Source organism: Schistocerca piceifrons, chromosome X (genome assembly GCF_021461385.2).
Source record: "Schistocerca piceifrons isolate TAMUIC-IGC-003096 chromosome X, iqSchPice1.1, whole genome shotgun sequence".
Classification (NCBI taxonomy): Eukaryota; Metazoa; Arthropoda; class Insecta; order Orthoptera; family Acrididae; genus Schistocerca; species Schistocerca piceifrons.
Window position 1 is genome coordinate 382,300,010 of NC_060149.1, and position 25,669 is coordinate 382,325,678.

At 42.2% G+C, this 25,669-nt stretch overlaps 1 protein-coding gene across 6 annotated transcripts in view; it reads right to left on the reverse strand.

Annotated features, from left to right (window-relative positions):
• Positions 1-4,974: 4,974 nt before the first annotated feature.
• LOC124721633 (centromere protein J) overlaps positions 4,975-25,669 on the reverse strand; it is a 280,955-nt gene continuing 260,260 nt past the window's right edge. For 5 of the 6 annotated variants that reach the window (XM_047246696.1, XM_047246697.1, XM_047246695.1 and 2 more), the window contains 2 exons: positions 13,970-14,165; positions 4,975-5,253 (listed from right to left, as the gene is read on the reverse strand). In XM_047246696.1, the coding sequence (XP_047102652.1) occupies positions 5,122-5,253; positions 13,970-14,165 (328 nt within the window). In that variant the 3' untranslated portion in view covers positions 4,975-5,121. Of the gene's footprint in view, positions 5,254-13,969; positions 14,166-19,082; positions 19,176-25,669 lie in introns of those variants that run through there. The other variant, XR_007006363.1, reaches the window with a different exon arrangement.

Consider the following 25,669-nt stretch of genomic DNA (forward strand, 5'->3'; position numbering starts at 1 on the left):
CGTTTATGTAAATGGTAAAAAGCAGAGGACCTATTACGCTGCCCTGGGGCACACCTGAAGTTACTCTTGTTTCTGTTGAAGTTACCCCGTTCAGGACGACATACTGCTCCCTGTCTGTTAGAAAACTTTCTATCCAACCACATATGTCACTGGATAGACCGTAAGCGCGCACTTTTTGTAGCAAGCGACAGTGCGGAACTGAGTCAAACGCCTTTCGAAAGTCGAGGAATATGGCATCAACCTGGGAGCCGGTATCTACAGCCTGTTGTATATCATGCACAAAGAGGGCCAGCTGTGTCTCGCATGACCGCTGTTTCCTAAAACCGTGCTGGTTTCTGCAGATGAGCTTCTCAGAGTCTAGAAAGGTCATTATGTCTGAACACAAAATATGTTCCATGATTCTACAACAAATCGGTGTCGGTGAAATTGGCCGGTAATTATGTGCATCTCATTTTCTACCCTTTATATAGATAGCTATGACCTGGGGCTTCTTCCAGTCCCGTGGAACTTTCCGCTGTTCCAATGATCTCTGATAAATGATGGATAAGAATGGTGCTATATTTGTAGCATAGTCAACATAAAATCTTACGGGGATACCGTCTGGGCCAGACGCCTTTCTGGCATCTAAGGATCTTAACTGTTTTACAATCCCAGATACACTAAACACTATGTTAGCCATCCTTTCATTTGTCTGATAATTGAAAGGGGGAATGGTGCTGCAGTCCTCTATCCGTCCCCTATACTTCTGCTAGGCACATACTTCTCTAGCACATGGTGGACAATACCCTTAAATTCCAACCAAAGATGCTCAATATCTTTGTGTCCCATGGTGAATGCTTGGAGCTGACTATGAAGATACTCATTAATGACATTTTTATTTGCTTTCCCAAACAATAAAACTCTACGCTGTTTCTTTGTGTTTTTTTTTTTTTTTTTTTTTTTTTTTTTTTGCAACTTCCACTGACATAGAAACCACAACGACTTTATGGCCACTAATACCTTCTTCTAGATCAACTTCCTCAAAAAGATCAGGTCTGTTTGTGGCCAAGATATCTAATATGTTCCCATCTCGAGTTGGTTTTCTAACCAACTGCTCAAGGTCGTATGTTGAGAGCGCTCCTAGAATAACTTAACACGAATCTTTGCTTCTGCCCCCTGTGATAAACATGTAATTTTCCCAGTCAATGGATGATAGATTAAAGTCTCCACCTATAACTAATGGATAATTTGGATATTTACTTCCTATGTACTCAAGACTTTCCCTGAAATGTTCTGCAACGTTTGTTGCAGATGCTGGTGGTCTATAAAAACATCCTAATACAATGGTCAATCCTTGTCTGATTGACAGCTTTATCCAGACTATTTCACAGTCCAACACAGTATCGATCTCAACTGTGTTTAAACAGCTTTTTACTGCAGTGAAAACACCACCTCCCATAGCATCAGTCCTATCCTTCCTAAACACTGTCCAATCAAGAGTTCAAAATTTCACTGCTTTTTATGTCTGATTTCAACCAGCTTTCGGTACCTAATACAATATCGGCATTGCTACTGTTTATTTCAGAGATTAACTCAGGGATCTTGCTACAGACACTTCGACAAATTACTAACATGAGATTAAGCATATTTAAATCCTTTGGAATGACCTGTTTAGGCAAACTAACAATTTTTACAGTTGGCACACCCGCATCAGTGCCATGAACTGGTAATTTTTCGGGCCAGCGGTTTGTTTCCCATGGGGAGGAACCTAATCCAAAAAACTCCCATGTGCATGCCACAAGTACTGTGCTACCCATGCAGCTGCTTCCATTGTGTAGTGCACCCCTGATTTATCGAGGGGCGTCCTACAACCTTCCGCCCCATAGTGTAGGTCGAGGAATCTACAACCATTTTCGTCACAGAGTCTATGTAGCCTCTGGTTTAGATTCTCCACTCGACTCCAAACCAGAGGCCCCTGGTCCACCCTGGGTACGATGCTGCAGATCGTCAGCTTGGCTTCCACTACTCGAGAGATGGAGTCCGCCTTCACCAATTTAGCCAGCCGTCGAAAGGACGCAAGGATTTCCTCGGAACCCCGACTACAGGCATCGTTGGTGCAGGCACGCAACAATCTGCAGCTGGCTGCACCCCGCACGCTCGATAGCCGCCAGAAGAGCCTCTTCCACATCCTAGTCAAGGCCCCCCGGCAAGCACACTGAATGAACGTTGGACTTCTTCCCCGCCCTAGCTGCTATGTTCCTGAGGGGCTCCATGATCTGCCTAACATTGGCGCTCCCGATAACTAACAAACCCCTACCCCCACATGCCTGTCCAGACCTTGCTGAAGGAGCAGCCACTATCCTGGCAGTAGGTGGAGTCTGATCCGGCTCAGCCTCCCCCCTCCCCTTCCCCAGCATCAGATAGCACACTGAATCTATTAGCAAAATGCATGGGATTTGGCAGGCGTCTGCTTCCCCCATGCAGCCTTCGCCTTGAGGCTCAAGACCTCGACACAATCTGCCACCCACACTGAGGTGAGAGTGGGCCAGCCGGCTCAGTCGCACCTGAGGTCGGTTCAGTGACAGATAGCTGAGACATCCCCCCCCCCCCCCCCCCCCCTCCTGCACATCTAGTACAGCAGAGGCTGCCCCAGGCACCCCATCCCCACCACACCTCAAGGTGGCACTCTGGCGCTTGTTGACTGTGGCCAACAAAGCTTCCAGCTGTGTTTGGACTTTGGCCAACTCCTCCTACATCTGCACACAACAGACACAGTCCCTATCCATCTAGCTAATAACCGATTTACTATAAAAAAAACTTAAGGAAACCTACTGTCACACTCTAGTTGGCAGAAAGGACACTCAATAATGAAAATAAAAATTTATGGTAGAAATGAGATCTGGTGCTTATTTTCCTGCTAGGGGCTATTTAGTGAATACTAAAGAATAAGACAGTGACCTACAGTAAACTGCTATGGGCTATCTAGTGAATATTATAAACGAATTAAACAGTGACCTATGGTAAGCTGCACCTACTGATTATCCCTCGTATTTGAAATACAAGCAAGCATTTACGTACATGTGAAAATGACCTAATAAAACTATAAAAACTGCTACCTTAAATGTACTGAGTCTAAATGACACTAATAAACATAAACACTGGGTATTGTACACTGACAGATGCAGGTACAAAACAAAACCTATAGCTAACAATAAGAGTTCAGAATGTAAAGCACAAATACAAATTCTATTTTATAGGAACCGATGGGCTTACAGTACATGATCACTAAAGCCCACAACAAGCTAAGGAATTTAAGCAGACGGCGAGGAGAGTTAGCTTTCTGCTAACTAAACCATATGTAATAAGGCTCAGAAGTTGTATTGTAACACTGATTTACTCAGATATTGTAGTGCAATACTAATTTACCACATATTATACATTTGTTTAACTGTTTACAATCGCAGGTTGCGCTAGTCAAACGTATACAAGTGAGGTTAGAAATCACTGTCAGTATCACTATTCCTAATAAAACGTATTAAAACTGCTACCTTCAAAGTATCGAGTCTAAATGATGGCAATAAAGGTGAATACTGAGTATTGTACACTAACTTAAACTGATTAACCCTCTTATTGACAATGTAAACAAACATTTACGTTCACACGAAAAATAACCTAATAAAACGTATAAAAACTACCTTCAATGTATTGAGTCTAAATGACACTACTAATCGCAAATACTAAGTATTGTGCACTGAATTAATTGATAATCCCACGTAATTAACGTCAGTTAAGAATGTAAACAAACATTTGTGTACACTCTGAACTGTCCCAAATAGAAACTTTGCTTATCTTATTCAGATGCAAATAAAAACTGAAACCTTTAATTTATAACATGTATCTGACACTAATGCACGTAAATACTATAGAATAGACAGCTAAAACAATTAATTACTAGCTGAATTACTTATCTTTTAACACAGCAAGTGAAAAGCGCTTGAAGCCAGCGTCAGGGCTGGCATGTTCCTACATTTCATCAGAATCCAAACTGATATTAACTGAAGTCAGCTTCTACCAGTTTTTCTATTCATCTGTAAATAATCTTTGTCAGTATTTTGAAACCATGGCATTAAAATGACAATTCAGTACATCACACCTATCAGCACTTGCTTTCTTTGTAGTTGGAATTATTATATTCTTCCTGAAGTTCGATCTGTTGCATACGAGGATGTAATTGTATTGGGACCTGAAGCATAATGTTACTGTTAGTACAGGGAAGCTACCTCATAATACACAAGATACTCCTATTGTCAAATACATTATTATGTGGTATATACATAATGACAATCTGGATATCAGCTGCTTGTCTCTTCAAGAGTAGTGAGGTATCATTGATGAACACTGCCATATTACATATAAACATGCAACCCTGAACAGGGGATCTTAGTGGTATCAATAGCTAGCTCAAAAGCTTTACGCCTGTTTTGTAATTCCTGAATTTTTTTGTCCGGCACTAAAATATAAACATATGATATGCTCACTGTGTGTGTGTGTGTGTGTGTGTGTGTGTGTGTGTGTGTGTAATACATGTACCAAATGTGTGTGAATTTTAAGTACAGTTTAGTACTGTTAACTTTCATTCTTCCCCAAATGGGTTTGTATTGTGAGTCTGACACTTAACTTTAACAGTATTTATATGAAGAGTGTGAGACATTCAGATACAAGATGAAGAGTACTCACTTGCAACACAATTACAACTGCTGAGTCACAGTGATTGTTAGCCACCTACTGTGTTCAGGTTGAAACTACCTGCACTTTAATTATCAATAAAATGTTCTCTTGGCTAAGACACTGTTATGGTAACATTCACTCAATGAAGTGTGTTTTCAAAGATCTTTCTCATGTGGCAATTTTTTTAAAACAAATCACTGGTTATAAAACAAATTTTTAATAAACTTTTTGGTTATCTAAGTAGTAATAATTCACTTATCTGTATGCTGTTGCATTTAACATTTTTTACTGCTTTTCCTCTTTTTGTCATATGCCTTGATCATAATTATATACAGATTTTTTTTACACAAGTTACAAAGCAACTTTCCAGTAGTTATTGTAACATAAATAAATACCAGTGTCATTAACTTTATCTTACTGCAAGTCTGAATCCATTATAAGTTTTCCATGTTTATCTTTTACCCGAATGCGGCCATTTGCATATTTTGTTTTCATACTACCATCAGGGAAAACATATTTGATTGTTCCATCTGGGTACTCCCGTCTCTAGAAATAAAAACACAAAATTTAATTTATGGGAAAATTGTTGGCCATACTGTTTTACAACAAGAAAAATGAATTATCAGTATCGTGTAGTTCATTCTTAGAACTGAAATAAAATGTACAGGACTATAAAGGTTTGGTGGTGCTATAAGGGTTTGATTTTTTCTTCCAGATCCTTTCACTGTAACAGGCACACAACTAAATAGGTATAAAGAAATTTCCAATTATAAAAATCTTATTTACATGAAGTATCTATACTGAGTATCACTAACTTATATGGGTCAGTTTCTGTAGCAAAAACTAATAATTCAAATGATCACATACTGATAACTCTGGATTCTGATTACAGATAAAAAATGGTTGGAATGATAAGTCTTATACATATCGTGTGTGCACACACACTTATTACACAGAAAAATGTGACAAACACACTGCTAAAGAAAATTCAAACATGCAATTTATGTAACATATTAATGTAATGTTACTACATTAAAAAATACTTAACACAGATATTTCACTCTCTAGTTAAGTTGCTTGTCAGCCTGGCTGGTGTAAGGGAGTGGTGTGGGTCATGGGAGAAAGGAGTTAGGGAGTGGGAGGAAGGCTGACAGCTGAAAGCAGTGGTAGTCAATCTGGTCCCTATGCCCACTGGCGGGCATTCCACTTTCCATGGTGGACGGCAGATAGTAGCAATTTCAAAAACATTTTCATTAGGTTTTCATCAAATTTTAAAGAAGTATTTTGTAAGTAATTATTATAATATGCTACAACTTGCTATACCTCACTTTACAAGTTTTTTAGGGTAAAGCTACTCCCCTCTTTTATAAATCACAATTACAGTGGAACCGATTTTACTACTATCAGAGATACAAACCTGGGTGGTAGGAGTGTGACGAGGACACTGGAACCAGCACCAATGAGTTTGTGTACTGCATGACGACAATTATACAGAGGACGGATGAGTGAAGACAGGGTCATGGTGATGGGAGGCTAATGAAGATTCAGGTCAAGAGGTACTACAGGAACAAAAAAGTATGTTGCAAGGACAATTCCCATTTACGAAGTTCAGAGAAGCTACTGTTCGGGAAAGGATTCAGATGATGCTCAACAGAGCTAATTGGTTGGTTGGCTGGTTGGTTCAAAGCCGGGAGAAGGGACCAAACCATAAGATCATCGGTCCCTTGTTCCTAATAAAACAATGCCACAAGTGTGAGAATAAAACGGACGAAACATATGGAAAGTAAGGAAAAGCCACAAGAACGAAGGGAAGGCAACGAACACTAGGAGGAACAACAGAGGACAAGAAAACAACAGAGAGATGCTAGAAACAGAAGAGAGTAAAACATGAAAGCAGATTACAATGCTGGCCAACCACGAAAATAAAAAGGTCAAGCCAGCCACTCTGCAACACATTAAAACCTCCACCCTAAAAGCACTATGGTGGAGGACACACAGGAACAAAGGACATGCGCTAAAACCTACATCGAAGTATAAAACCCACTCTCACGGATAAAACATAAAACTACAGCTGCTGTCGAGGCATTGTTGCCACACACCGAAGGTTGGGTGCTGGGAAAGTTAAAAGTCTGCCGCAGAGCAGCTAAAAGTGGGCAGTCCAGAAAGAGGTGGATGACTGTCATTTGGGAGCCACTGCAACACTGTGGTGGGTCCACACAACGGAGCAGTTAGCCACGTATGGCCAATGTGGAGCCAGCAGAGGACAACTGATTCCCTGTGAGAGGCCTGCATGGAAGACTTCCACACATTCACAGTCTCCTTAATGACACGCAGTTTGTTGTGCGTGCTGTTATGCCATTCCGTCTCCCAAAGCCAGAAAACACTATGGTGTAAGACAGAACGCAGATCAGCTTCGGAGATGCCTATCTCCAGAAGCGGTTTCTGCGTCACCTGTTTGGCCAGCCTATCAGCAAGTTTGTTGCCAGGGATTCCGAAGTGTCCTGGGGTCCACACAAACACCCCGGAACAGCGGGACTGTTCCAGGACATAGATGGACTCCTGAATGAACACTGGGTAGCACTTATCTATAGCTTGTAGGCTGCTCATTGAGTCAGTACACAGGATAAATGGCTCGCCAGGGCATGAGCGGATGTACTCAAGACCACGAGATAAGGCCGCAAGCTCTGCAGTGAAAACACTACAGCCGACTGGCGAGGAGCGCTGCTCAATATGTCCTCCATTAACATATGCAAAGCCTACGTGACCATCAGCCATTGAGCCATTGGTGTATACCTCTTCAGAGCCCCGGAACACATCCAGAATTGAGAGGAAGTGACAGCGGAGAGCGGCGGGGTTAATGGAGTCCTTAGGGCCATGCAAAAGGTCCAGACGAAGCTCCGGCCGAGGTGTACACCATGGAAGCTGCGGCCGAGGCGTACACCATGGAAGCTGCGAATTCGGATGCTCAGGGGAACTATGAATGTGTGCTGTGTAATTGGCGAGCAGTTGTGCATGTCTGATCTGCAGTGGAGGGACACCAGCCTCCACTAGGACACTGGTCACCAGACTCGTCCTAAAAGCTCCTGTCACTAATCGAAGCCCACAGTTGTGCACAGGGTCGAGTAAATGCAATGCTGAAGGCACTGCCGAACCATAAACCGCACTCCCATAGTCAATTCAGGATTGGAAAAGGCCTCTGCTGAGCTGCAGCACCGTACAGTGATCTCTACCCCAATTGGTGTTGCTCAGGCAACGGAGGGCATTGAGGTGCTGCCAGCACTTCTGCTTAAGCTGACGAAGATGAGGGAGCCAAGTCAATCGAGCATTGAAAAACAGTCCTAGGAATTGATATGTCTCCACTACAGTGAGTGGATCATCATTAAGGTAAAGTGCGGGTTCCGGATGAACGGTATGGCGCCGACAGAAGTGCACGACACATGACTTTGCGGCTGAAAACTGGACGCTGTGGGCTAGAGCTCATGACTGCACCTTGTGGATGCATCCCTGGAGGTGCCACTCAGCAACAACAGTACTGGAGCAGTAGCACGAAATGCAGAAGTCGTCTGTATACAGAGAAGGTGTGACGGAGGGCCCAACAGCTGCTGCTACACCGTTAATGGCCACTAAAAATAGAGAGAGACACTCAATACAGAGCCCTGCAGGACTACATTCTCCTGGATATGGATGGAACTATGGGAGTCACCAACATGGACATGGAAAGTATAGAGTGACAGGAAGTTTTGGATAAAAATCGGGAGCGGTCTCCAGAGACCCCACTCGTACAATGTGGCAAGGATATAATGTCGCCAAGTCATGTCGTATGCTTTACGTAAGTCAAAAAAGACAGCAATCAGGTGTTCCCGTCTGGAAAAGGCTGTTCGGATGGCAGACTTGATGGACAGAAGATTATCAGTGGTAGGGCGACCCTGGCGGAAGCTGCTCTGACATGGAGCCAGCAAGCGACGTGACTCCAGGACCCAACCCAACAGCTGACATATCATACGTTCCAGCAGCTTACAAAGGACGTTGGTGAGGCTGATGGGCCAATAGCTATCCACATTAAGGGGGTTTTTACCGAGTTTGAGCACCGGAATGATGCTGCTCCCCCGCCATTGCGATGGGAAGATGCCATCGCATCACAGCCGGTTGAAGATGACGAGAAGATGTCGTTTGTAGTCAGATGAGAGATGTTTAATCATCTGGCTGTGGATGGGATCAGGCCCAGGAGCTGTGTCGGGGCAATGTGCAAGGGCACTGAGGAGCTCCCACTCTGTAAATGGGGCGTTATAGGATTCACAGCAGTGTGTAGTGAATGACAGGACATTCCGTTCCAGCTGCCGTTTTAGTGTGCGAAACGCTGGGGAGTAATTCTCCAATGCAGAGGCTCGAGCAAAGTGCTAGGCAATCGAATTTGCGTCGACACATAACTCACCATTTATGGTAACAGCTGTTGGGACCTGGTACCTGGAAAGACGTTTGATCTTTGCCCAGACTTGGGAAGGTGATGCGTGGCACCCAATGGTGGAGACTTATCTCTCGAAACACTCCTCCTCCCGTTGTTCGATAAGGTAACGAAAACAGGCACAGAGCCGTTTAAATGCTATGAGATGCTCCAGGGAAGGGTGCCGCTGTAGAGCTCGCCAATGCTCCTTAATTGCTTCAGCGACTTCCGACGACCACCAAGGGACTGCCTTACACCTCAGGTACCCTAAAGAGCGAGGGATCGCGTTTTCTGCTGCAGAAACAATTGTGCTAGTCACCTGCTTAACTGTCAAAATCTATGTTACCATGTGGGGGAGATTCAGCAGTGACAGCAGAGGTGAAAGTTCCCCTGTTCGCCTAGTTCAAAGGCTATCTGGGCAGGTGTCCGTGTGCCTGATGCTGGGGCAGTGACAGGAAGATGGGGAAGGAGTCACTACCACACAGGTTGTCATGTGCTCTCCAGTGGATAGATGAGAGGAGTCCTGGGCTGCAAATTGATAAATCAATGGCCGAGTAACTACCATGAGCCACACTGAAATGTGTGGCGGCCCCAGTATTTAAGAGGCAGAGGTTGAATGGCGACAGTAAAGTTTCGACATCTCTGCCTTGGCCAGTGAGCATGTTACCACCCCACAAGGGGTTATGGGCATTACATACTCCCAGAAGTAGGAAAGGTTTAGGGAGTTAATGAAGAACTGCAGCTAATACACTCTGGGGTATTACACCATCTGGAGGAAGATATACATTGCAGACAGTTATTTCCTGCGTTGTCCTCATTCTGGCAGCCACAGCTTCATGAGGGGTTTGAAGGGGCACATGTTCACTACAGACCAAGTTTAGGACATAAATGCAAACTCCACCTGACACTGGATTTAGTCACTACAGTTCCTGTAACATCCCTTATAGACGTGGAGGGCAGGGGTCCACATTGCTGGGAACCAGGTTTCCTGGAGGGCAATGCAGATAGCAGGTGTAAAGCATAACAGTTGCTCTAGCTCAGCCAGGCGGTGGAAAAAACCGCCCCAATTCCACTGGAGGATGACATCGTGAGACGGGGAAGGCATGGAACATTCAATGAGGCAGTTTACGCCTCGGAGTCACCTGCTGCCACCGATTTATTGCCTGAGCAGTCTATATCCATTCTGTCTGAGGGTCTGGCTAGATCTTGGTCCTCAGCGAACGCCAAAATCTCCATCCCATTCTCAGCTGCAGAGCTTGTAGATAGCGGTGGTGTGGGTGCCACCACAAATTCCTTCGTCTTAGGGGTTTTCTTTTTGGATTTCTCTCGCTGCTCCTTGGGTTCCCTTGGCTGGGAGGACTTCACTGGCTCAGTCTCCGGGACTGAGGATGAGTGTGAAGCCTTACGACCAGCTGCTTTTTGGCTCTTCAGCCACTGGCAGGTGTCGTATTTCCCACTAGAATAAACCTGGAAAGGGAGTGACCAAAGGGACCCCTTCCTAGAGAGAGAAGCCGTAGAAGACTTATACTTCTCCGGCTTAGAAGTGAGGACGGACGTCCTCGATGGTTGGGTGGGGGTGTTGCTCCCAAAGTGGGTGGTGCAGGAGCAACAGGGAGAGAAATGCCTCCCACCATCAAGGGGGCAGGTGTAGTCTTCTGGGTCTGAGAGGTGACCTGGGTTGGCAGAGCTGATGGTGCCAGAACTGTTATAGCGGCGGCGTAAAGAAGATGTCATACGCACAGAATGCAGGCATTCAAATTGTCTCTTAGCCTCAGTGTAGGTCGGTCTGTCCAGGGTCTTGTACTCCATGATTTTCCTTTCTTTCTGGCGAATCCTGCTGTCAGGCAAGCAAGGCAAATGGTGCTCTCCGCATTTGACACAAATTGGGGAATATGGAGTATTGGGATGTGATGGGCGTCCGCAATCTCGGCATGTGACGCTGGAAGTACAGCGGGAAGACGTATGGCTGAACTTCCAGCATCGCATGGGGGGAGGGATACAGGGCTTTACATCACACCGGTAGACCATCACCTTGACCTTCTCGGGCAATGTATCACCCTCAAAGGCCAAGATGATGGCACCGGTGGTGGCAACCTGATTACCCTTCAGACCCTGGTGGACACGGCAGACAAAATGTATACCTAGCCGCTCTACACTGGTGTGCAGCTCATCGTCGGACTGCAAAAGAAGGTCTCTGTGAAATATGATACCCTGGACCATATTTAAGATCGTATGGGGAGTGATGGTTGCAGAAACATCCCCCAGCTTGTCACAAGGAAATAACTCCCATGACTGGGCAGAGAATGCTGTTTTGATCAAGACTGAACCAGATCTCGTTTTGGACAACTTGTCCTCTAAATGCTCAACAAAAAAACTGAGGCTTCATCATCATGAAAGACTGCCCATCAGCTCTCGAACATACAAGGTACCAGGGTGAATAAGATCCACTGCCATCCTTAGCCCGACGTCCCTCCCATGGTGTGGCCAGGGAGGGGAACGATTTGGAGTTGTACTTCTGTGCGTTGAATTGAGCTAGTGATCGCTTAGAAACTGCTGGTGTTTCAGCAACAGCAAGAGATGTTGTACTACACTTCATCGCATGTCATCCACTCTGATGCCACCCACTCCAACCAGGGGCCGTCCTCACGGGCACCACCCAGCCGCAGCAAAGGCCACCTGGCAGGATGGCCATTGCCGGGAGTCCCGATGCCCCAGGGGAATGGGCATCTACCCCTTGGCATACGTGGGGAGTTAAGAGCACAAGCATTAGCACAGCGATCCCTGTGTAGTCGGGGGTACATGGCGGTCCCACCACAATGGATTGGCTACTGTGCTGGATATCAGGTGCAAAGAAGTCCATGGACATCAGCGACGCAGAAATCGACACTGCGTAGTGCATGGTGGAAAATTCACCCAGGAAGGTGTCTTCACCCAACAGATGGAGAATGGGCAGGACTGCAATGCGACGACAAGAAAGTGGGCTAAAGATCTCAATGCACGATGGACACGATGCACCTTGTAAGGCGCCCTTCCGCAATTGGCTCTCTCTTCGGGAAAACTTTGAAGAATGTAGGTCAAACCCTACCGGGAACCATCACATAAAGGCCGAAACATGTGAAACTCCTTTCAGTTGCCTCGTATGGCAGGCAGGAATACCTCGGGCCTATTCTAACCCCCGGACCTGCAGTGGGACAACAGTGCTGGTATACAACATGACTGTTTTCACAGATGTTCCTGCCTCTGATGGGATAGGATAAGGCTGTAATGGGTCTGGAGTTGGATGTTCTGGATGGATGTATCAGATAGGTCTTGCACCTGGTTCTGCCACATGGGTCACACCCATGTGGCAAGGGGCTGGGAGTGGATGTGGCATAATGATTGACACAGATAGTGTGTGGGTAGGTGGCAGAATACCACTTTAGGAGGGATGGGCAGGAATGTGGCTAGGATGTGCCTCATTTTCACGCATGATAATAAATCGTTGATGCCTCGGCAAAGAATGTGGTTCAGGCTCCAGGCCACGACGATGGTCTGTGGAATCATTAATTCTGAGGTGTGACTTTAGTAGACGAAAAATTACAATTGGCCCAGATGTTTAGTGTGCTGCACTTAGCGTGCAGCTGACGTAATATTGCATAACTTGTGGGAAACAGGAATGTGCAGCAGAAGAAATGTTATGTCAAGTCAGTTACAATGGTTTTTGCATGGTTTGGAACCAATTTTTACAGCTAACTGAATAATCTGTGAGGTCTGCAGGCTTCACAGTGGGCAGTAGCAGTATCACTTGAACAATTCATTGTTTTTGATTCTTTTGTTATTGATTCTTAGGCATTAGGTGACATTCGAGTTCTCTCTGTTTCATGCATTTTGTGTGCTTTTATGTTTATTTTGTGTTCAAAACGTGCAGCGAAGAGGATAAATGTTAGGAGAAAATTATTTACAAAGCCCTTTATGAATCTACAGATGATGAAAATAAAGTATCTGTTGACGATTCAGAATACACATCATATGAAAATTTTACTATTCTAGAACGTTTGAAGATGAGTTGCCGCAAACGTTTATCACATTATTGCCACAGATTATATTGTTTAATATCTGCAGATGGAACACATGTAGATAGGGATAGCATCTCTCTTATCCTGCAGACCACCGCTACTGGTAATCTGTTTTAGTCCAAGTATATAATGTATAGACTTGCATTCTGCATCAGCTAATCTTATAAGCAACAAATAAAAACTCCAGTTCATTTAACTTGTCTTTCAAAGATACATATACGTTAGTTCTGAAGGCCTCACTGCTAACACATTTGGGATTTAACGAACTGTAGAAGTACTCAGTATTAGAAGGGCCACATATTGTTTGAAAGCACTTCACACTATGGCATTGTCTTATGAAATATCCACAGCTCATTACAAATGTGCCAATGTCCCATTTGTTGCAAACATTTTTATACTCCGAAAAAAGTACATCAGATTCCTCTACATCTACTCTTATTCAACAACTCAGAACAGCACATAAACATCTTCCTGTATACTCCCGTTTGTCACATACATTCCAACTCTGCTTTTGTCAGGAAAAATGAGCAAAATAGTATTACTAGAAGACATTTAGGCAGTTGATCTTTAGTACGCAATGTTTAATCTCACATTTACATACTGAAATGTTAAAACAAAAAAGTTGCTTACATATTGCAGAAAGATTTAGAAGCTTATACTGCTGTAGTCAATTTCTTACATTTAACAGTAACATCACTAGTTAAAGATTTTCCATTATCTTAAAAATGTACCTGTAAAAGTTAATGCAAAGGTACTCTTTCCTTACCTTGTGGTCTTTGGTGTGGATTTCCTTTTGTCCGTTAGGGAAGTACCAGGTTTTTTCGCCATTCTGATCAATTATACACTGTCTTCCATCATTCAGGACCCACTCTACATGACCATCTGGAAATACCGTTTGTGCTGCACCATTTATGTAATTTGTTTTTATTGTACCATCTGGCTTTTTTAGTTCTGTCTGTCCACTTGGAGAAAAAAATTACAGAAATATTAAAAACAAAGAGACAACCTTTCACTGGTATAAAAAGCCAATACATTTTTAACCCAAGGAATCAAAGGACACTAATTAATCAGAAATTTAAGTACGGTATTTCAAAGTGATCAAAGAAATAAGGGTGTCCCAGGAGGAATAGTCAATACTGAGCAATATGACAGGAATGATCATTCGTAGTGATAAAGTCTAATAAACATGGGTTCTCAAATGCATACCAGAGCTATGAGCACTACTTCATCTCCAGTAGTGTGAAACACCTCTCTTATACTGAACAAGCACAGTGTGGCAGAGGAAGCAGAATCAGCACAAAGCTAAAATGACCTAGCTTGGAAGATATGTATGAAATGGGACATATTTCTGTGCTTAATAAGTAAGAGACTCAAGCGTAAGACTTCACCCTTTTTTTACTATTTATTAAACATGTAAGGGCATTAGATGAACATTATTTAGTGCAAAGCAGCTGATGACAAAGTGTCTAAAAAGTAGTCCCATAAAAATAAGATAGTAGTTAACACAATAAAAAATATACTTAATTAGGACCTACACGTACTTCACAGTGGTTTGCAGAATATGTATCTAGGCATCTAGGTAGATGCACTGTAAGTGCAAAGAATAGATTTTGGATACAAGTTTTCAAGTGCACCAAATTCTCTCATTTTAAATCCAACATTCTGATACCATAAGAAACATTATTCCCAGATATTCCAACACAGCCCCTTATGGCATTAGCAGGTGGAGCTGGTATAGGCTACCTGCCAGGTAGCTTAATAGGAGTAATAACAGGTGAACCACTTCGCCAACCCCGCCAGCGTGCGCTTGGCTCTTCAGAAATGTTGCACAGGTTCCAGCCCAGATGCCTAACTGCCTGCACGTCTGCAGGCGCCCTGCTGTCCACTGGTGGACACGTGACCAGGAGCAGCTTGCACTATTCACGGCCACAGAATGAGTGTGTATTTCTATATCTGCATATATACACTCCACATGTTACTGTACAGTGCACGATAGCGTATACTTGAACTGATAGCAGCAACTTTGTATACTATTACAATCACATTATGAATGTGGGGAAAATGAGTACTGTATTTTACGGACTATAAGACTCGCTTTTTTTCATCGAAAAATTGCCTCCAAAGTTCAGGTGTGTCATACTGTAAATTAATATAAAAATTTATTTATTTATTTATTGTTCCGTGGGACCAAATTAAGGAGAAGTCTCCATGGTCATGGAACGAGTCAATACATGAAATTATAACACGATATTAGAAACAGATAAAATGAAATATAAAAAAACATATTCAGGTGACAAGTCGTAAGTTTAAATGAAGAAAATCAACAATGTAACACTGGAATTTGCTTAATTTTTTAGCTCTTCCAGGAGCTCCTCGACAGAATAGAAGGAGTGAGCCATGAGGAAACTCTTCAGTTTAGACTTAAAAGCGTTTGGGCTACTGCTAAGATTTTTGAGTTCTTGTGGTAGCTTATTGAAAATGGATGCAGCAGAATACTGCACTCCTTTCTGCACAAGAGTCAAGGAAGTGCATTCTACATGCAGATCTGATTTCTGCCTAGTATTAACTGAGTGAAAGCTGCTAACTCTTGGGAATAGGCTAATATTGCTATCAACAAACGACATTAAAGAAAATATATACTGTGAGGGCAATGTCAGAATTCCCAGATTTTTGAATAGGGGTCGACAAGAGGTTCTCGAACTTACACCACATATAGCTCGAACAGCCCGTTTTTGAGCCAAAAATACCCTTTTTGAATCAGAAGAATTACCCCAAAAAATAATACCATATGACATAAGCGTATGAAAATATGCGAAGTAGACTACTTTTCGTGTTGAAATGTCACTTATTTCAGATACTGTTCTAATGGTAAATAAAGCGGCATTTAGTTTCTGAACAAGATCCTGAACATGGACTTTCCACAACAGTTTACTATCTATCTGTACGCCTAGGAACTTGAACTGTTCCGTCTCGCTTATAACATGCCCATTCTGTCTGATTAAAATATCAATTCTTGTTGAATTGTGAGTTAGAAACTGTAAAAACTGAGTCTTACTGTGATTTAGCATCAAATTATTTTCCACAAGCCACGAACTTATTTCATGAACTACATTATTTGATAATGTTTCAATATTACACACAAAATCCTTCACTACCAAGCTGGTGTCATCAGCAAACAGAAATATTTTTGAATCACCTGTAATACTAGAAGGCATCTCATTTGTATAAATAAGAAACAGCAGTGGCCCCAGCACCGATCCTTGGGGAACGCCCTATTTAACAGTGCCCCATTGGGACTGAACATCATTACCACTCTCAATATTGCGGAGAATTACCTTCTGCTTTCCATTCTTAAAGTAAGAGGCGAACCAGTTGTAAGCTACTCCCCTTACTCCATAATGTTCCAACTTATGCAGTAATATTTTGTGGTCAACACAGTCAAAAGCCTTCGTTAAATCAAAGAAAACACCTAACGTTCGCAACCTTTTATTTAATCCATCCAAAACCTCACAGAGAAAAGAGACTATAGCATTTTCAGTTGTTAAGCCATTTCTAAAACCAAACTGTACATTTGACAGCAAATTATGTGAATTTAAATGCTGCAGTAACCTTGTATATACAACCCTCTCGATAACTTTAGCAAACACCGATGGCATAGAAATAGGTCTATAATTATCAACATTATCCCTGTCTCCCTTTTTATAAAGTGGCTTCACTACCGAGTACTTTAATCGGTCAGGAAACCGACCACTCCTAAAGGAAAAGTTACAGATATGGCTAAATACTGGGCTAACATACATGGAACTATACTTCAGTATTCTGCTAGATACCCCGTCATATCCATGAGAGTTGTTGGTCTTTAGTGATTTAATTATTAACTCAATCTCCCTCTTGTCAGTATCATGGAGGAGCATTTCAGGTAACAGTCTCGGAACACTTTTTTCTAAGAGCGCTATATGATTCCCTGTTGGGACTAGGTTTCTATTTAGTTCACCTGCTATATTCAGAAAGTGATTATTAAATACTGTACATATATGCGACTTATCAGTAACATGGACATTCCCACTACGCACTGATTCTATATCCTCGACCTGTCTCTGGAGACCAGCCACTTCCTTTACGACTGACCATATGGTTTTAATTTTATCCTGAGACTTAGCTATTCTATCTGCATACCACATACTTTTTGCCTTCCTAATAACATTTTTAAGCACCTTACAGTACTGTTTGTAATGGGCTGATGCATTTAGATTTTGACTGTTTCTAACGTTTTGATATAATTGCCACTTTGTTCTACAAGATATTCTTATCCCTCTAGTCAGCCACCCAGGCTGCCTGTTTGTGCTAGTACCCTGTTTTGAACGTTCTAACGGAAAGCAACTTTCTAAGAGCATGAGAAAAGTCTTGAGAAAAGCATTATATTTATCGTCTACTGTATCAGCGCTATAAACATCTTGCCACTCTTGTTCCTTTATAAGGTTTACAAAGGTCTCTACAGCAACTGGATCAGCTTTCCTGAAGAGCTGATGACTATATTTAACACGTGTTGCAGCACAAAAATCTTTTAAAGTTAAAATTTGTGCATCATGATCTGAAAGGCCATTCACCTTTTTGCTAACAGAATGCCCTTCTAGTAATGAGGAATGAACAAAAATGTTGTCTATGGTTGTTCTACTGTTCCCTTGCACTCTCGTAGGAAAGAACATGGTTTGCATAAGATTTTATGAATTAAAGAGGTCTACCAGCATCCTCTTCCTTGCACAATCACTTATACAATTAATATTGAAGTCACCACATATAACTAACTTTTTGTATTTCCTATAACCTCCTCTAGCTTTAGCAAAAATGTTGTGAAATCAGAGTCTGGGGATCTATAAATAACAACAGTTAGAAGTTTCGCTCCGTTAAATTTAACCACAACTGCACAACATTCAAACACCTTTTCAGTGCAGTACTTTGAAACATCAATTGACTCAAATGGGATGCCGTTTTTCACATACATGGCTACTCCCCCACACTGCAAAGAGCTCCTCAAAAAGCTGCCAGCCAACCTGTATCCCGGTAAAGGAAGCCTCTGAATTATCTCCTTATTTAAGAAGTGTTCAGATATACCAATAATTTCAGAGTCAACATCTATAAGCAGTTCACTAACTTTATCTCTAATACCTTGTATATTTTGATGAAATATACTAATTTCCTCATTACTAGGATACCTAAGCTTTGTCAAAAGTGATTCCCTTGTTAGAGAGACTTCCCTTAAGCAGGAATACCTATCAGCTGACTTCAATCTAAAAAAGGTGCAGCTCTAACACCCACTACTGCAAGAATTTTCCCATGAGTGATCTCACCAACCCCACCTATGCTGTCACCTATAAGCTTTGCCAACCTCCCCTTCCCATACCTGTTGAGGTGCAGGCCATGTCTAGTGAAACCCGTCCTGCTGATAGACTCCACCGACACCACTGAAATGTGACCCATGCTTTCTGTCATCAGCGCACCCCAAAGTCAAAATGTTCAATATTTGATTTTAAATTCCCGCCAGTCTTAAAAATGGCCATATATTTGGTGCAACGAGAAACCTATCTCTATCTGGCAACATTGGATTCAACTGGTAGCAGAACTGAATCAATATGCCGAACATGAATTGCAGGGATTCACAAGCTTGCTAGTACTGTCTCCCTCCAGCCCCACCATTTTAAACCCAGAACACTGTCTAGCCTATGATGCGTCATTGCAGCCTACTGAGCCAGTGAACTTTAACTGATAGTGATTTGTGTTATCAGTAACACTACAATATTTTAGTTAGTAGCTAGTTTCGTAATGGAAAAAATAAAAGGTTTTCATACAATGCAGGCTATAAACTGAAAGTAATAACTTACGCAGAAGAACATGGAAACAGAGCAGCTGAGCAGCATTTCAGCCCCCCGCCGACAGAGAAAGTCATTCACAATCAGTGGGCAAGTTAAGAAGAACTGAAAAAAATAGAAGGATTAAATGTGCAAATAGAGGACTGAATGTAAAATGGCCAAAACTAGGAGATGACGTACTGAAATGGATTCCAGGACACCTTCAAAATGGCACTGGAATTAATACAAAACTGATTCAAATACATAGTCGTAAGCTAGTGCTATAGTGGAACTTAACAACAGACGTTAAGGGTGGAGTTGGTTGGTGGTACAGGGTTAAGGGTTATGAAGCATCATGGACTTCGCATGCGAACCAAAACTAAAATACCTCAGGAAATGCCACATGAGAATGGAGATAAAATATTATCTTTCCATTGTTTTATTATTCAATATCTAAAGAAAACCAGTGTGAATTTATGCCAAATAGTGAATATGGATGAAATTCCTCTGATGTTTGATGTGCCAAGTAATGGAACTGTTGCCATGAAAAGAGTGAAAACTGTAACTATAAAAACAAGAGGACATGAAAAAATGCACTAAACTGTTGTCTTTTTACGCTGTGCTGACAGCACTGAACTTAATCCAATGTTCATTTTCAAGCACAAAACAATGCCAAAACCTTCTGAAATACTGCCAGGTGGTGGTGTTCATGTACATGACAACAATTGGTGGATAAGGCTGGTATTAAATTATCAGTTAACAGAGTGTGGGAGAGATAGAAAGGAGATTTATTAAAGAACAATTCTCTTTTTGTGCTAGATCAGTTTAGAAGTCATTTGAAAAATTCTATGAAAGAGGTAATTGAGGCAGGGAAATACAGAGCTTGCTGTTATTCTGGAAGGCCTTACTTCACAACTGCAACCTCTTGATGTCTCAATAAATAAGCTATTTCAAGTGTATATGAAAGAGGAATGGAATAAATGGATGAAACCCAACACAACTTCACACTGAAGGGAGCTTTAAAAGGACCTACAATCAAACAAGTGTGTAAGTGGATAAAACAGTCATCGTCTAGAGTGAGAGAAGACACTATTGTAAATCTTTCAAGTGTGGTTTAAGTAACACTCTTGATGGCAGTGAAGACCATCTTCTGTATGAAGAGGACAACGATGATGACGAGGAGGAGGAGGAGGAGGAGGAGGTGTGTGTTCAGATGACAATTGCCAGGCATTTTAAAGATCAGTTTGGTTTTAGAAACTAAGAATTTTTTTTAGTCTGGCTTTTAAATATAATAATAAAAATGGTAAAACTGTTATTTAAAAAAAAAACTACTTAAAAATTAAGGTGTGTCTTTTAGCCTGTAGTGTCTTATAGTTGGTAAAATATGGTACATGCCTCAGTACACCTCTAATTTTTTATCTCATTCTCATTATCACTATACACGGTATACATTGGAGGTAGTAGAACTGTTACAAAGTCTTCTCCTAATACCTGTTCTCTAGATTTACACAACAGAGTTCTTCATCAATGACACTGCTTTTTTACAATGAAACTTTCACTCTGCAGCAGAGTGAACAGTTTTGAAATTTCCTGATAAAAATGAACTAGGCTGGCACACAATTTTAATCTGCAAGCAAGTTTCAATGTTGCCTTGCTTCCAAAGATCTTAATTTGAGGTTTCCTGAGCCGCTCATTCCACTTTCTTAAGAGCTATATGAACCCGTTAAATCCTAGAAGTACATTCTGAATTTGTTCAGTTATCTGCTATCATGACTATTTGGAGTACTCCAAGGTTTCCTATGCAGTTTCACCGTACTTTTCTACAAATATTACTATCAATTTAAGTCCTTCATTAACCTTCCATATAACGTCTTGGTGTTTGCTCCATTTCATATACTTTGCAGTATTATTCCGAGACATTTTGAGAAAGTCACAGTCTCAAGATGGTGTATCAATAATCTCTTAACTGGATAGCAGTGGGTTCCTGTCTTTGTTGCAGCTAGTGTTGCCTCTCCAGATACACTTGAGTTGCAAGGTTGGTACTTTCAGACTAACCAACTTTCACTGTATACCAAAAAGCACTGCAAAGTAAAGACAGTGTGATGGTTATAAAAATGCCTAAATCGTTCTCATAGAAGTTTTTAGTGAATATAATTTGTCATTACCTTCTTATGACGTATGTGTGTGATGTGCCTTAGGTTACGTGACATACCAGGCGGTTATAATTAAAGTGCAGCTGTAATTAATGTATGGTCAAAACTTAGTAGATATGCTAATGCCTTTATGTGGAACAAATTTATGCTGGAAAAAAAAATAGCTCCAACTGTGGTCCCAGGTGCAAATCTATCACTGCACACTCTTTGTATGATGGTATGACACCTACACTGTCAATTGACAAACCATAGCATGAGTGAACAGTGTGGCCTTCTATCGAGAAGAGAGACTGTATCCTGAGAGTGAAACTGTTTTATGTGAACGGCAGAAGTTACAGTGCTGCATTGAGAGAGTATTGCCAACTAAAACATCTGAGGAGAGGCCACATGTCATTAAGTGATTTGAAGAAGAAGAAGAAGAAGAAGAAGAAGATAATGAAATTAAAGAAAACATAAGTGAGCCTCATATAGCACATGGAGGGAGGTTGCTCTTGCTGAAACTGACCATGCAGCACATGCCCCAGGTATAGCTAGTGCTTGTGCAGTGTCATGTGAATTGTCCATCCCATGGTCAACACTATGGAAAGTTTTGTGGCCTATTTTACACTGGTACCAGTACAAGATCCAGACGGTGCAGCACCTGAAACCTCATGATGCACAGCAATGATCTGAATTTGCTCTTTGGTTTCTGGCATGGATTGAAGTTGATGACATGTGGCTGGGAAAAATTCTATGGAGTGACGAGGCCCATTTTACACGATGGAGTGCAGTGAATACACAGAACTGCCAAATTTGAGGTACTGTTAAACTGTGTGTTGTGCACAGAGAGCCACTGCACGAGCATTATGACTCTGTAGTGTGGATTGACAAACACCTTTATTCTCAGTCTGTTGTCCTTTGAAGATAACAAATCCACAGAGCATGTCAGGTGTACCATGATGTCTGCACAAATGTGTGGAAACCGCTGTTTTCATGGACGATGGTGCAAAACCCATGTCGTTCACCCAATGAATGATCAGCTTAATGCAACTTCCATGAATGTGCTATCTCCAGAGGTCTCCCAGCTGTATGGCCTGCATGATCAGCTGATCAGAGTCCGTGTGAATTTGGATCTGGTGATATCTAAAAGAACACATTTACCAGGGGCACACTTGGTCTCTACCTGATCTGAAAGCCACTATACAGGAACATGTTGCTCAGTTTCCACTGGAACTGCTGTGAACAACTGTTGATCACACCGTTTTATGGATGTGACATCTCATCGACATCAAATTATTTAAACAGCAGTTAACAGCAAGATACACATTATGCCTTTCTCACTTGTTTGACCTTTTCTGCCCATGTCCCACCCCTAATCCATTACATATGGAAACATTTCTATATATCTTTCTTGTATTCACAGCATTATATCTGCACCTGGTGGCCAAAATTGGAACTAATTCTTTCCCCGCATAAATCTGTTCCACCTTAACGCATTAGCATATCTATCAATTTTCACTGCCATACAATAATTATGCACTTTAATCACGCATGATACGACACCCCCTCCCTCTTTCTGATGTAGGTTCAGTATGTACTTCAGGCACACTTGAAGGAAATGGCAATTTCCTTTACTTATTACGCAAACAATTTTGAGTACCACAGCATCAATCACTTCCATAATCAAAATCACTAACACGCATTTCTGTGATGGTACACGATTCTGAGATAGCCAATTTGAATCCTTATGAGGGAAGAAATTTTAATTATCACTGTTTAGCTCACAAGGACTGGTGGTTCCTGGTCATCAGACTTTGCATCAATGTCTGGGTTGAAACTGAAAACACTAAGAGAGACTTATTCACATAACTGAAATTGTGAGAATATATCGAGTCGTTTCTGTGCAGCTCATTTGGTAATAGTCAAGTTTGGGCTGGAGTCCTAATCAGACACATAGTTTTCATCTGTCACGGAAGTTTCATTCCACAGTGTTACTTGAAGTGAAGGCATGTGATATTGCAGATAGAGATGTGTCCACTGGAAGAGGAAATAAATCTCAGTGACTCTTGATAACGTTCACTAAGAGTGGACTATGTGCCAAGTTTCAGATAAGCATCCATGTTAGGAATGAAGCCACACTAAATTATTTGTAATTTTTCACCTGTGAGCCATTTCTTCAGATTTGAAAACAAGAAGTTGTATAGAGCATGATCAGATGAAATTTGAGGAGGTTGGGCGAAACTGTAAATTATTATTCACCCAATATTTTCTTCCATTTCGTATTGAAGTAGACCAATATCTCTTTGTTGTCTTTTTCAGAGACCTTTTTTCACTTTCCTAAGCAGATTCAGAAGGATGTAGGTTGCAGTAGGTACGGGGAGATGAAAAAGCTTGCACAGGATAGAGTAGCATGGAGAGCTGCATCAAACCAGTCTCAGGACTGAAGACCACAACAACAACAAGTGATGTATGAGCATGACAACTTCTGCACTCAAATAAAAATTGTTGGCATAAATTGTCCACCCAATAGAACCCTCTTTGGAGCAGCTTTATGGCAAGCAATGAATTGACTTGGTGGTTGTTTTGCTTCTGGAGCATAATGATAAATTCATGTTTCACTCACAGTAGCAACTTAAGCCAAAAATTCCCTCAGTCTCACTTAAACTGCTCAAAATAACGCGTTGGAGTTGAAAGCAGCACCTGTTTGTGCATCTTCAGCAATTTGGTACGCACTGGGCTGAAAATTATTTCACTGCCAACTTATCATGTAAAAGAGCAACTAGCATTCCCTAATACCTCTATGGCCTGTGCTGCTGCATACACATTTGTTTTATGATGAATTATAATCATGTAGTGCACATTTTCAACGACATTTTGGGTTGCTGGGTGTTCTGCCAGATGTCACTGTAATACTTGCACAATATTTCGCTAACATACCTCATAACCTTCATCAGGTGCAACCTGAGAATGCTCCCCGAGTGGACCAGATCCGGTATTTATGTCTGTGGCCTTCCCCCTCCACCGGCAGTTGCAAGCATTCCCTCTGCAGTCTGCACCTGATCGCTGTGATCATCTGGAATGCTGCCATTCTATTTTCGGTCTGCTATGGCTCTGAATGTTCCTTCTCCAGTCTGCGCCCATTGTTTTCCATCCGCTGCGGTTGTGGGTGTTCCCTCTGTGGTCTGCGCTTACCAGACCCACTTCTGGGTGTTCCACCTTTGGTCTAATGCATATGGAATTCTGTCTGAGGTACACACTGTGGCCATTTGATCCATCTGCTTTCCTTCTGACTTGTACCTCCAGAAGCAGCAGCTGGCCATTCTTCTCCAGTTCTATAGTGAACTTGATATTTGGGTGGCACAAGTTAAGATGTTCAAGAAACTCATTGAGCCTGTCCTTCCCACGAGGCCAGATAATGGAGGTGTCATCCACATACCTGAAGAAGCATGTGGGTTTATATTTGGCTGTCTCTATGGAGAGATTTGAGGAGAGGGCATTAAACTTTTTGGCAACCACAGGAGACAGTGGGCTACCCATAGCTACACCTTCAGTTTGCTCATAATATTGGTTCCCATACAGGAAATATGTGGAGGTCAGTGTGTGTCTGAACAGGTCCAACAGAGCACCATCAAATTTATCCACAATTAGTTCTAGGGAGTCTTTCAATGGTATCCTAGTGAACAGCGACACCACATCAAAACCGACGATGATGTCAATCTGCAATGCATCATTGCTTGAATCGTTGCAGGAAGTCTGAGTTTCGGATATGGTGAACACATTCCCACACATATGGAGACAGCAGATTTTTGAAGTACTTGGCTGTTGCATATGTAGGTGCCCCAATATTACTGACAATTGGTAGTAGGGGCACACCCTCCTTGTGTATTTTAGACAGACCATATACGTAGTCTACACGGCACTGGTGCTTTTGCCCGTAGTTGTCTAATGATCTTGCCAGGCATCCCTGTTTCCTTCAGGAGAGCCCTGGTTTTCTTATTCACCTTGTCAGTGGAGCCCCACCCCAAAGTTCTGTATGCAGGGTCCCTCAAAACTTGGCATACTTTCTCATTATAATCCACCTGTTGCAAAATGACTGTACAGTTCCCTTTCGTCTGCTGGCAGTACTACAATACTGTTGTCTTCCTGGAGCTTCTTGAAGGAACACCCAGAACCACAGCGGATGGGAAATGACGGGCACAGACCGCAGAGGGCATATCCAGAACCGCAGTAGACCGTAAACGAAACGGCAACGTTCCAGATGATCACAGTGATTGGGCACAGACCGCAGAAGGAATGCCTGCAACCGCCGGTGGAGGGGTAAGGCCACAGACATAAATACTGGATTCGGTCCACTCGAGTAGCAGTCTCAAGTCACACCTGATGACGCTTACAAGCTACAGTACCGAAATATCAAGCAAGCACCATGCTGACATCCGCAGAACACCTGACAACCCAAGATGTCATTAGATTGCCAGGAAAGCCTGAAGA